The sequence below is a fragment of the Trichechus manatus genome, unplaced genomic scaffold (genome assembly GCF_000243295.1).
Source record: "Trichechus manatus latirostris isolate Lorelei unplaced genomic scaffold, TriManLat1.0 scaffold00294, whole genome shotgun sequence".
Lineage (NCBI taxonomy): Eukaryota > Metazoa > Chordata > Mammalia > Sirenia > Trichechidae > Trichechus > Trichechus manatus.
Window position 1 is genome coordinate 204,900 of NW_004444230.1, and position 13,146 is coordinate 218,045.

The 13,146-nt window shown below is 44.1% G+C and overlaps 1 protein-coding gene across 2 annotated transcripts; it reads right to left on the reverse strand.

The window, feature by feature from the left end:
- Positions 1 to 4,077: 4,077 nt before the first annotated feature.
- G6PC1 (glucose-6-phosphatase catalytic subunit 1) lies at positions 4,078 to 11,733 on the reverse strand. Of its 2 annotated transcripts, none has more exons than XM_004390269.2 (5): positions 11,307 to 11,733; positions 9,239 to 9,348; positions 6,998 to 7,103; positions 6,213 to 6,328; positions 4,078 to 4,792 (listed from the first exon to the last, which is right to left on the reverse strand). In XM_004390269.2, exons 1-5 carry the CDS (start codon positions 11,540 to 11,542, stop codon positions 4,281 to 4,283), a joined length of 1,080 nt encoding a protein of 359 aa, XP_004390326.1. In that variant the 5' UTR covers positions 11,543 to 11,733; the 3' UTR covers positions 4,078 to 4,280. The 2 variants fall into 2 exon arrangements, with proteins under 2 accessions (XP_004390326.1, XP_023581016.1); XM_023725248.1 differs by having other exon boundaries at positions 4,777 to 4,792; positions 6,998 to 7,026.
- Between the last annotated feature and the right edge of the window lie 1,413 nt (positions 11,734 to 13,146).

Consider the following 13,146-nt stretch of genomic DNA (forward strand, 5'->3'; position numbering starts at 1 on the left):
CCTGCACCAGGGCTCCTTTTAACACTTTCTTTCCCCTCCTCAAATTGACTTCCTCCAGTAAATCTTTCCCTAAAGAGAGCATTAAGGATTATGCATGAGCATAAGGATTGAGTATTGTAAACATCCCAAAGAAAATCTATGACTAGGAGGAAATTTTGAATACTTTCAGGTAAAAGAGCCTAAACGGGCAGGACCCTCCCCAGGTCTTTAATTTTTCTTGATACAGATTGGTTTCAGCCATCCCCCACTCAAGAAATTAATTTGCCAGTCTGACGGAGCCATTATGTGTGGGGTCACTTTCCCGATGGAAGTTCCTAGAAGCATATCTTGTAGCTGTGCAGAGCACTCTAAGCAGAAAGTGAGAAAGGACCTAGTTCTGGAGATAACAGTCCCATGGCCACTGTGACTAGTGAGCCTGCTGACAAAGCTTGGAGACTGGATCAAAGACCGGGGCTGCTGCATCTGCTTTTCCTGAACGGACTCCAATCCCCGTCAGGAGTGAGAGTCCTCACCCAAGGCGCCTGAGGCAAAGGAGCCCTTTCGAGGCTTTGGTGTAGGGGTTTCCAAGGGGTTTCATGGCAGTCTGTGGGAAGAGACCACGCCATTGCCATTCCATTGCAGTCACTGTGTAGGGAAAAATCAGACTTGTAAGGAGGACATTGGCATGTAAAGAGGACAAAGACATGACGTAAATAAAGAAAATTGACTTATGCCACTTTGGCTCTCAAATCCATTAAACCAAATTACAACTCTCAAAAGACTCTCTTGAGTCCAGATGTAGGGTGGATCAAGTAGAGATCAAGTAGGGATCGGTGGCAGCGTTGCCAACAGCCTGGGCTTGGAGTAGGAGATTAGAGTGAAAGAGAGAGATGAAAAGATGAAATTCTGATGACATGTCTCGGTCAAATAATCCCCAAATAGTGAACAACAGAGGAGAAGGAATTACATCTTTTTTGTTTTTGCCGCTGGAGAGAAAAGAGTGCAGATGATAAAGGATCAGAATCCTCAATTCTGCAATCGAGCAGTGAGAGGAGCCCTACCGGCCTTCAAACGTCCGAGGTGAGTTGAGGTGAATTGAAGGCAATGACTATGGAATGACAAAACCAAAGAAGAAAGCGAGGCAGTGGCAGAAAAGAAAGTATTGAAAATTTGCTGGCTGGAAAATTAGTCTCATGCTAAAGAAAAAAAAGAGCCCTATTATAACAGCAAGCTGTTTCCTGTTGTAGCTACACTCATGCCCTGGAGAGATTTATGAAAACAATGGCAGAGAGGAGAGCGTGACATAATTGGAAGCAGGCGGCCTGGAAACAGGGTTACATCTAGCAGCAGCTTTAACAAACCCTGGTCCAAATAACAAACCCTGGGTTCAAATAAGTTGGCACTTGTGTTTACATAAGACGCTACTTCTGTTTCAGAGCTGCATGTTGACACAGCAGCCTAAATAAGTGCCTGAGACTGGCAGAGGGAGAAAGCTCTCTGCTAAGACTCAGAGACCCGGGGACAGGTTACTGATGTGACTTAGATGAGTCATTTTACCTCTCTAGATCTTTATTTTCATATGAAGTGAAAACAAATTTGAATAGAATAGTGAGCATCCTTTTTTGAATAAGGGCCAATTCAGGAAAAATAAAACTATATATAGACCTTTTTTTTTTTCTTTTCTGGGAAGCAGCAACCCAGATGCAGCTTCATCCTGAAGTTAGATTTTGGGCTTCAGTTTGCCCATCACTGGACTAGACCATTACTAGGTTGGTTCAGATGAATAGGTCCTTGGTTCTCTGATGGAAGTGACTTGTTGACACTCCTTTTTTTTTTTTTTTTTTTTAACATTTTATTGTGCTTTAGGTGAAAGTTTACATGGCAAATTAATTTTCCAGTCAATGATTCTTACCGAAATTGTTTCATGATCTTTGTTGCAATCCCTGCAATGTGTCAGCACTCTCCCCATTTCCTCGCTGGGTTCCGTTTCCATTAGTACGGTTTCCCTGCCCCTTCCTGTCTTTTCATCTTTGGTTTTGGGCAAATGTTGTCCTTTTGGTCTCATATGGTTGATTGTTCTAAGGATCACATTCTTTACAGATGTTGTTGATTTTATAGCCCCATCTATTATTTGGCTGACTGGAGCCCTAGTGGAAACTCGGTGGCCTAGTGGTTAAGAGCTATGACTACTAACCAAAAAAGGTCCGCAGTTTGAATCCACCAGGCGCTCCTTGGAAACCTCATGGGGGCAGTTCTACTCTGTCCTATAGGGTCGCTATGAGTTGGAATCAACTTGAGGGAACAGGAATGGGAGCCCTGGTGGCACAGTGGTTAAGAGCTCGGCTGCTAACCAAAAGGCTGGCAGTTCGAATCCACCAGCTGCTCCTTGGAAACCCTATGGGGCAATTCTACTTTGTCCTATAGGGTCACTATGATTAGGAATTGACTCAACGGCAACAGGTTTGGTTTTTGTTATTTGGCTGAAAGGTGGCCTCTGGGAGAGTCCATAGTTTCAAGTTAGAAGATTGTCTTAGGGCAATAGTCTCTGCCCCTAAGAGCAAATAATCATCAAGGAGGGTGGGCCATGCCTAAGCAGTGGGGTTCAACTCAGGCAGATCAAGATCATTTCCCTTCTCCCCTGGTGGGACCACTAGAGTCTCTTAGGGGCCAGGTCTCCCTCTGAAGTACCCAAATCCACTAGGAAGACTCAGCCTTCCCTAAATATACACGTTCCAGAGTTCATTGGGTAAATTAGCAGATGTCGCCCTCAGGAGATCCAGGGTTATGCTGATGAGTTAGGCCTTTGGCGGTGGGACCCTGTACCCAGGATGAAATAAGTCACATCATTCAGCAGAGAAGCCTGCAATAGCTCCCTTGAGCATTCCCTGGTGGTATGCCTTGCCCTGTTCAGACTTTCTTTAACTACTCAAAATCTTCCTGACACTGGGTTATAGGATCCCAGAGTCAGCCCAGTCTTGTTCTGCTGCTATAACTTACATGCCCTGATTGCTTAGTTTGTTAATGACGCTACCTGTCTGCCCTCAAATTGCAATTGATCAACTCTACATGTACCCCTGTGGACCCTTGTAAGTCTCCCCATCCCTACTGAGACTTCTGGTCAACCTAAGATAGAGAACCTTCATTTTCCAAAGGAAAATTGTAGGTACAGAGAAACCAAATGATTTGTTTAGGGAAATGGGGAAAGAGCTAGAAATTTAGCTGAGCCAGAATTAGAACCTTCAGATCACAATCCCATGTAAAATATAGTAATTAGCAAGACCTTCATTCTTAAATAAAATGTTGCTTTAATAAAATACTGCACATATGACCAGGATGGTTGGTGTGAATAAGAACGTGCTCTTGGTTGGCTTGGAAGATGGACAGGAGTCATATATACCCTCCAGGAATCAAAAGTAACGTTGGAGTGACCTTTTGGAGAGAGGAATCCTGACCCCTGTCCTTGCTCTTTTGCCAAGATTTCAGAGTGTCAGTGAAATGTACAAAAGCACCACCACGGAGTCTCCCATTAGGCATCTGAGGATCCAGCAAGGTGGGTGTGGAGCCAGTGGAAAATTCTGGGGAGAGCAGAGCTGGGCTAAGGGGGAAGATCTAGTGCGATAGAGGAGAAACCGACTATGCCTGAATGTTCTGACCTAGAACAGTATCTAGGTCACTGCAGCCATCCAGAAATCCAAGTAAGTACAATAACCATGGATGTATGATAGAAAAATGCAAGTAAGAAAGAAAATTACCCCATTAACCACCTACTAATTATACTTCAAGTTGGTCCCCCATTATTGAAAATGCCTTCCTTAAAGATTCAAATATAACTGAAGCCATTTAGATATTGTTTAGCATAAAATTTGCATGATATGTAAGATACTAAAAAATTCTCCTTTATCCATCATTGTTTCCCTATCAAATCCACTACTCCTTTTTCCTTTCCTTGGTCAGGTTGAGCACAGGTAGAAAATTCTCAGTTGAAATTCCCAATCTGGGGTTGTGAGTTGGCCTTACCTGGAGGTCTTGCTTTTGTATATCTGACAGAAGAAGAGCAAGTCTTCAGGAAAAAAAAAAAAAAAATCCAGAACTGACCCAACTTTTAACAGTCAAGGCTCTCTCAAATAGCCTCTTTAGCTTTTCAAAAAACATCACCCAGTAGAATTAGAATTGCAAAAAGGGGAGGATCGCCTGAGCTGACTCTAGCACCTCTGGCCTCAGAATGGGCTGGTAGACGACCCTAGCCCCCCTCAATCCCTGGCAGAAGTCATTGACTTTAAATACTGAAGACTCCTTGTCCCTTACAAAGACTTATTGTCCGGCTGGCCCAGGACCCAGGTGAGGCAGTAGGGGATGAGACTGGTAGATGCCAGGGGCACTGCTGCACTCTTGCAGAAGGACAGGACATAGAAGAGCAGCTCGATTTGGGATGGGGGTTTCAAAGAGTCAAAGAGGTGCAGGAAGACCAGGGAGGCCAGGATGCAGCTGAGGCGGAAGGGAAGCCACTTGCTGAACTTGCCCTTGCAGCTCTCCCTGTACATACTGGAGTTGAGAGCCAGCCCCAGGCCAAAGAGGGTCCCCAGGTTCCTGAAGAGGCTGGCAAAGGGTGTGCTGTCGATTAGGACCCATTCTGGCCGTTCGCACCATCTCTGGGCTTTCTCCAGAGTCCACAGGAGGTCTACACCCAGCCCATTTAGCAGCAAGTAAAATCCAATGGCAAAGCTGAACAGGAAGAAGGTAATGAGAGAATATTTCTTGAGACTGGCATTGTAGATGCTCTGGATGTGGTGGAAAGTTTCAGCAACAGCAATGCCTGTGTGGAGAAAAGAACGACATGTCATTCTGAACCTTCAGCTAGAGGTGGGTTTGGAGTAATGGATGACATGTCATTTGTCCTGCCATTGTGGAATTAAGTCACAACTGCCATGTGAGAGGTTACCTGGTTTACTTCCATGTGTGACTTCAGTCCGTCCTCAGCTACAAACTGTTTTGGATAGAAGGGTCATGTCTCATATATCTTCCCACTACCTGCAAGTTTCCTGTGGGGGTGGGAAGTCCTCCTGTCTCTACTTGAATGTCTTCAGGGGCAGAGAGCTTACACTTACCGGGCAGCTCATTTCGTCTTTAAATGGATTTTATTGTTTAAAAGTTCTTTCTCATGCTGAGCTGAATTCTATCCCTCTCAAATGCCATCTGTTGGTCTCAGATCTTTCTGCAGGAGTTAATTGTCAGTCTAGTCCCTTCCTACCACATTTGAAGATAGTTACTCTCTTCTCTAACGTACACATTCGGCCTTTCATGTGACATTTGGCTTCCGGGTTCTTCTCAAACACAGACCAAACCCGTGGCGGTCGAGTCAATTCTGACTCATAGCTACCCCACAGGACAGAGTAGAACTGCCCCATAGGGTTTCTAAGGCAGTAATCTTTACGGAAGCAGACTGCCACACCTTTCTCCCTCAGAGAGGCTGGTAGGTTGGAACAGATGACCTTTCAGTTGGCAGCTGAGTGCTTAACCACCGCGCCACCAGAACTCCTTCTCAAACATAGAACCTAAGACTAAATGTTGTGTTACTTTTGTGGTCACCGTGAAACCATTCTCTCCCTTGTTCTCAACATGCTTCTTTGAATACTAAGGAGTTCCACTCTTAATGATCTCTGGGGAAAGCAATTCCACAAATTCCCTGAAATCATATATTCCACTGCCTCCCACACAGTCAAGAAAGTACCCCTTACACTTAACCTAAATCTTTTCTGCCCCTTATTAACTGGATCTAAGAAAAAGATACTCAAAACTCTGAACCTACAAAAGAGACCAACTGTAGGTATCTGCAGTACTAGGTTTGCAAATGAATGTATTTCCGAGGACAAAGCTTTCCTAGGACATTTGTGTTACATTGTTAAATTTGGTAGATTACTTTAAAACTAAATTAGGGGCCACTTCCAGCGGAAAATCAGTAAGAAATAAAGAATGTAGAAAACTTGGGGGTTTCAAACTGATTCGATTGGGTAAATTAATTAGACGTATTACACCTTTTCTGGAACACGCTTCATTGTGCCATTTCAGTACTTCTATAAAAATTAATCATTTCAAATTTTCCACCCTTGACTTTCACCCACTGAAGTGCTAACAGCATTAATTACAAACAGAACATGGCTGGAATGCTGGAATTTTGTGACTAGGGAGAAACTGGGTAGTAGGGGGCCGGGGGAGGGAGTTGGAGCAGCTGATACCTGAAAAGACTCCTGCAACAACCTGATGAGGGAAATGAGCAGCAAGGTAGATTCGAGACAGACAGACGTTCAGCTGCACGGCCCAGAATCCCAACCACAAAATGACGTTCAAGCACCTGCAGTGGAAGAGACAACTATCACAGAACCTGGATGCAGAATCTTCAGCAAAGAAAACATCCCTTGCAGGAATGTTGGAGCCTGGCAAACTTAGGCTCCATCAGTAAAATTTTTTGTAAAGCTCAAATCTCCAAGATCCAGAGCTGAAAGACAGCCTGTGACAAGCAGTGGTGAAGCCTCGTGTATGTGATTTTACCCGTTGTTTACAGATACTGTCTGTAACTCTTTCATTCTTACCTAGCTATTTTAACTATTTGTTAATTAAGGATTTGCATAGTGGCTGCATACCCAGAGATCCCTGTAGTCAGAATGTACGTTTCTGTTTCTTTGTTTATTTGAAGCCTAGATGGCAAGTCTGTGGTTGTTACAGAAACAGATTTTTAATTTAATCCTGCCATTACCTCATTACCTGATCTTGAGAAGTTCCTTTAATTCATTAGGCCTTGTTTCCTTATCTGTTAAATAAAGGTGCACTGATGGGTCCCTTCCAGCTCTAACATTCTGTGACTATGATATTCACCCTCAACAGAAGTGCCAGGACTCATATCAGTGCAACCCCAAAGAGTCAGAATGGGCTGGGGGACTGTGAGGGAGAGCATGGCTATGTCAGCTACAGGGAGAGCTACCTCTTGCCCTCCACCAGACACACTGCAGTGGTGAGTCCTTACCGTAATCTGTAGGTCGGTTTTTTCTTTCCTCGAAAGATAGAGAGGGTGGATGTGACCATCACGTAGTATACACCAGCTGTACCCATGGCATGGCCAGAGGGACTCCCTAAAGAACAGGAAAGAGACAGGTGGATGAAAGGTGAAAAGGTCTCCATCTGGGAGACTGCCAGGGGGTGTCATCTATCCATCCATCCCCCATCCATCCTTCTATCCTTCCTTCCATCCCTCCTTTCATCCATCCACCTATTCATCCTTCCATCTATGCACCCATCTTGCCATCTGTTCATTTACCCATTAACCCCCGACTGGTGGTCAAGGAAGGAATCCCTGAAGAAGGGACCAAGTATGAGACATGAAATTGAGTGAAAAGTGAAACCAAACCAAACCCATTACTTGCAACACCATGAGGGTGACTGAACGAGTTGATATTCCTATTACGTATTAAAAAATTAAATCTATCATTTGACTTAACAATACCTATCTGACTATAACTAATAAAATGCAGACAGAGTTGGGATGGGACAGTCAGCTCAGGGGAGACATACCCATGAACCAGGCAACTGATCAGGAAAGCCAGGGGCTCAGGTCTCTACCACTTTCTCTTCTCTGGGCAAAGGGCCATGGTGCAGTTACTCTCACAAACTGTTTGCCTGTGGGGTGCCATTGCCTCCCTGGTACTAGTAGTTTGGTTTCTGGAAACATCAAGTGGATTTCTGAAGCAACAATAATATGGCTACTCAGCATCTAAGATACTCCACTGGTTGCACCCCTTAGGGAGCAAGGGAGAATGAAGAGAACAGGACACAAGGAAAAGATTAACCCAAAGGACTAATGGACCACAGCTACCATGGCCTCCACCAGACTGAGTCCAGTATAGCTAGATGGTGCCCGTCTACCACCACTGACTGCTCTGACCGGGATCACAAAAGAGGGTCCTGGACAGAGCTGGAGAAGGATGTAGAACAAAATTCTAACTCACAAAAAAAGACCACATCTCCTGGCCTGACAGACTGGAGAAACCCTGAAGGTATGGCCCCCGGACACCCTTTTAGCTCAGTGGTGAAGTCACTCCTGAGGTTCACTGTTCAGCCGGAGATTGGACAGCCCCATAAAACAAAACAGGACTAATGAGGCACAGCAGTCCAGGGACAAGGACTAGAAGGCAGGAGAGGACAGGAAAGCTGGTGATAGGGAACCCGTGGTTGAGAAGGGACAGTGCTGACATGTCATGGGGTTGTTAACCATTGTCATAGGGCAATATGTATACTAACTGTTTAATGAGAAACTATTTGTTCTGTAAACCTTCATCTAAGGTACAAAAAAAACAAAAAGAATTATCTATGTGAGATCAAATTGACAACAGCAACTTGAAAGGTTTGATGGGAAGCCTAGGGGACAGTGAGTTGAAGATAATGGTGATGGAATAATTTGGAAAAGGATAGTGAGAATAACAGCACAACTGGAAGAATGTAATTGCTGTCACTGAATTGTACACATAGGAACTTTTGAAATGGTGTAACTTTGGCTATGTATATTTTCACACACACAAAAAAAAAGCCCTCCAAGTTCAAGAAGGGAGAGTGTTGACATGTCGTGGGGTTGTTAGCCAATGTCATAAAACAATATGTGTACTGACTGTTTAATAAGAAACTATTTGTCCTGTAAACCTTCATCTAAAGTACAATAAAAAAAAATAATAATATGGCTACTCAGGAAGACCTTGCTCAGGTGAATTAAAATGGAGTTGTACCAAATAAAAGCCATGAAAAAAGCTCAAACGAGTGGCTGTCCTCATGTCCCCTCAAAGTCAGCTTCATTCACAATGGACGTTAATGGGGTCTATGATGAGCAAATGAGGCATTGTGGTTCAATGGTAGAATTCTTGTCCTCCATATGGGTTTGATTCCTGGCCAATGTACCTCAAGGGCAGCTACCACCTGTCTGTCAGTGGAGGCTTGCATGTTGCCATGATGCTGAGCAGGTTTCAATGGAGCTACCAGACTAAGATGGACTAGGAAGAAAAGCCTGGTGATCTACTTCCAAAAATCAGCCAATGAAAACCTTATGGATCACAATGGTCATATCTGCAACTGATCATGGGGATAACACAGGAGCAGGTAGCATTTCATTCCATTGTGCATGGGGTCACCATGAGTCAGGGACTGATGGGATGGCAGGTAACAACAACATGATGAGCAAGGTACACTCAGTTTCTATGTCTACAGGGGGTGGGAATCTCACCTGGCCCAGTCTCACAGGTGACAGGGAACTGCTTTATCAGGGGCACAGAGGTGTTGCTATAGAAGTCGGTGTCCAGGACCCACCAGTATGGGCGCTGTCCAAAGAGGATCCTGTGGAAAAGCAGAACCAGGGTCTGGAGTTATTGAATGACCCCTTTCCCCAAAGCCAGCACCTTTAAGAAGAGAGACTAGCTTGAGGTGAAGACCCACATGATCCTAAACAGAATACTGGTAGCATTGGTTGTCCCTAGGAAGGGGACCTGCGTGGCTGGGGAGGGGCATGGGAGAGAGAGTTTTCACAGTACATCCTTTATATAACCTTTGAATTTTGAACCATTTAAATGTAGTACCTATTCAAAGAGAAATAAATAAATGCAAGATCCTAAAATCCACATAAATAGTAGCTATGTGACTTTTTTTTTTTTTTAATCTGAAGGAGAAATTTGTCCTGGAAGGATGCTCTAAAGATGTGAAACTGCAGTCTGCAACTTGGGGTTGCATATGCTATGGGTTTCCTCTTCTCTTTCTTCGGGTCTTGTGACTCCTGCATCTCCTCGGACACCAGAGGATGCGCCCCAGCCCCGAGGAGAAGCCCCCCAGGAGACACGGCCTCCATCCCCATCAGGATCGCTCTCCTTAAAGACATACATAGCTTTAGAGGCTTTCTCTATGTGCTCTGAAACAGAATATCTCAGACAAACCACCTCCCTTTAAAAGTACTGAATTTGTTTTTTACTGTGGACAGGAGTCAATTGTCAGTCAGGATGCCTCCTCTACCCTGCTGTGGAGGAATAGTGAGTTCTCACCGAATTCAAGGATAGCTACTAACTCTGACCTCTACAACTCAGACAATCCAGACACGTATTCATGGTTCATTAATTGAGTTCAGATGTTTGGAATAACTTTTCTCTTTTTATTTTTTATGGTCATGCTTTTGAATAAGGGAAATTATGGACAAAATTTGGTAGCTTTGTCACCAGAGTTTCAGGAGTCCCATCAATATGCCTTTGGCTTCTGAGCCCAATAACTTTTATTGTTTATGGCCAAAGTATATTAAAGGTAGAGGGGATCTTAAGACTTACCTGATGATAGACATAGTTTTAGGGATGGGAAAGGTCTTAGAAGGCAGCTGGTCCTACTCTTTATTTTCTAGATGAGGAAATAGAGGCCAAACCAGTGACGTGCTGGAGCTGGCTGGCACTGGCTAGCAGGAGCCAGTTGTTAAGTATTCCAGATTTTTGCAGGCTGGAACCATCAGTAACTAGAAAACGGTCATAGTGGGAATATTTACACCATGGAAACTGGCAAACGCTAAAATAAGGACTTCATCCTCCCTGCACCCCTCCCCTCAGCTGGTTTACCAGCACTGCCTATAACACAGTTCTCAAGAATATTGCCTCTGAAGCCAGCTTGCCTGGCTCAGATCCTGGCTCTTCCATGAACTAACCATGTTGGTCTAGTCATTTAATTCAGTGCCTTGGTCTCCTCATCTGTAACACAGTAGTAACTACCACACAGGAAAAGCACTTCATACATGCCAGGCACATAGTAAGTATTCAATAAATGTTAACGATGATCATTATTAAAGTTCCAGAGATAACCTAAGTTTACGGGTTATAAAACGGCAACTCAGAGGGGTAATATGACTTGCCAAGGACATAGCTGGCGGTGGCAGAACAAGGGCTGGAGCCCAGTTCCCTGGATTACTGTTCATTACCCCACACAACAGGCTTTTGAATAATCTTTTTCATTCTTCGCACATCTTTCTTCTTTCATACATCTATCTTTTTGTTGCTTACTGTGCCTCAGGGTAATAAAAATGTCTTTCTTTGATTAAAGCCTGTAATTAAGACTTTTCACTAAGTCCAATGGGCCTTACACCCCGTCAATCCATCAGGCTTTCCTGCATTTTCAACTCACTGACAGCGGTTTCTCTCTCTTCCCTCTTTATGTAAATGACCCAGAGTCAAGGGGAGAGTAGCCTGTGGTCTTCCATGGGGAGAGCAGCTTCCAGGGAGAAGACCAGCCTCTTCCCTTGCTTATCTCCTCTCTGTCTGGTTCTCACTCACCACTTAAAGACAAGGTTGAGCCAGTCTCCAATCACAGCTACCCAGAGGAGTTTGATGCCCACAGCTTCTCGAAGATGGAACCAGATGGGGAAGAGGACATAGAAGGCATTCCTGAGGTCTGCAATCACGGACACCAAGATGAACCAGTCCTGGGAGTTCTGGTAATTCACCTGGAGGTAGTGCGTTGACTGGATTCCAAAGTCGTGGAGAACATTCATGCCTTCTCCCATCCTCATTCCCTTGGCACCTCAGGAAGCTGTCAGCTGATCCCTTGCAGTACTTCCAGGCTTGATGGTGATTGCTCTGCTCTCAGCCTGTGCCTTTCCCCTGTTTTATATACCCTGTATCCAGTCTACAGGTCAACCCAGCCCTGATCTTTGGACTCAAAAACCACTTTTGTCTAAAATCTATTGATCAAAGGTACATCATCAGTAGGTTGATGCAAACGTGTTCGGGGTGATTTACGTAAAATAGAAAAACAGGCACACGAAAACAGTCTGATCTGCCATGTACTCAGCAGGGCCAATTATTAACTTGGGCATGCTGCTTGACAGGGCAAGGGGCTGCCCTCCTGGTCTGCCAAACCAGGCCAGAGACCCAGGACAGAGTCTAATTCCACCATGGTTTTTGAAAAGATGTCTGGTTTCTTAAGTCTGCAGTTGCACATATTTGGACACAAAGAAAGAAAGTCTTGGTGAAAGCCCCGTGCTCTAGTTATTCAAGTTTCAAGTTATTAATTTTAAAATATAATAAGCTCTACCACACTAGGAACTGTCACCTTGCTGGTCCTTCCTTCACGTCATTAGGTTCTAGGAAATGTCTCTGGTTTAGAAGATTAAGCTGTCTTCCTAGTATTGGCCCCATATCTCTTAGGGCCAGAAAATAATCATCTTTGATGTCCTTAAAGTTAGGACCTTTGGGTTTTTAACACATAAGTTTAAGCAGTAGTATGAATGTATGTTCATGCGAATGATACAAAAGTGTAGTCCTAAATGAGAACACCACAAAATTGGTGACTGGGGACTTTGGAAGAAATGTTTGAAATTTTTAGTTATTTTTCAGAAAGGCTTCTGCATCTTGAGCTTCCTTTCAATTGTAGTTGGAGATATGTTGTTGTTGTTGTTAATTGCCTTTGAGTTGACTCTACTCATGGTGACCCCATATGCGCAGAGTAGAACTGCTCCATAGGGTTTTCAATGCTGTGACATTTTGGAAGCAGATTGCCTGACCTTTTGGCTAGTAGTCAAGCACAAGCAGTAGAGAGACCAAAGACCTCACACTCAGGTCACCTGGGACTCTGAAGGGAGTAGGGGAGTGAATCAGGGGATGAACTGATGCATTTTCAAGGATAAGAGTCAATGGGAAGAAAACTTTTTAAAATGCACCTGAACTTCCCATCAGTAAGTCCATATTGACTTGTAAGGGGTAGGCTAGGAATGGGGAAGAGAAATCCAGAGTTAATGAGTTGACAGCATTCCATGCTGGAAATGATTAAAACATCATCCATAAAATTTGGAAATGGATAATGGTGATGGTTGCACAACATGATGAATACAATGTCATCAAACTGTATATGTAAAAAAATGTTGAAATGGCAAAAGTTTTGTTACATATATATTTACCACAATTAAAAAAAAAAATCCGGGAGATATGAATGATCTGGAGTCTCATCCCCAATCCCCCATGGGCTCCAGTTCAAGCCAACTCCAGTCGCCCTTGACCACATTGTCTCTGCTGGTCCAGACAACCCTAGAGTCTCCTGCCACATCTGTGCTGGAGACTAGGTAATGGTGGTGTTGATGTTGGTGGCAAGGGGTAGGCTACAAAGGAAGCATCTGCT

What these genes read in the sequence shown, in the direction of transcription:
- G6PC1 (XM_004390269.2), bottom strand. Translation starts at nt 11,542, where the DNA reads ATGAGGATGGGAGAAGGCATGAATGTTCTCCACGACTTTGGAATCCAG. An exon ending in CTCAACCTTGTCTTTAAGTG is followed by an intron (nt 9,349 to 11,306) that starts GTGAGTGAGAAC and finishes GCTTTTCCACAG; the next exon opens with GATCCTCTTTGGACAGCGCC. An exon ending in AAACCGACCTACAGATTACG is followed by an intron (nt 6,329 to 6,997) that starts GTAAGGACTCAC and finishes CTTCCACTGCAG; the next exon opens with GTGCTTGAACGTCATTTTGT.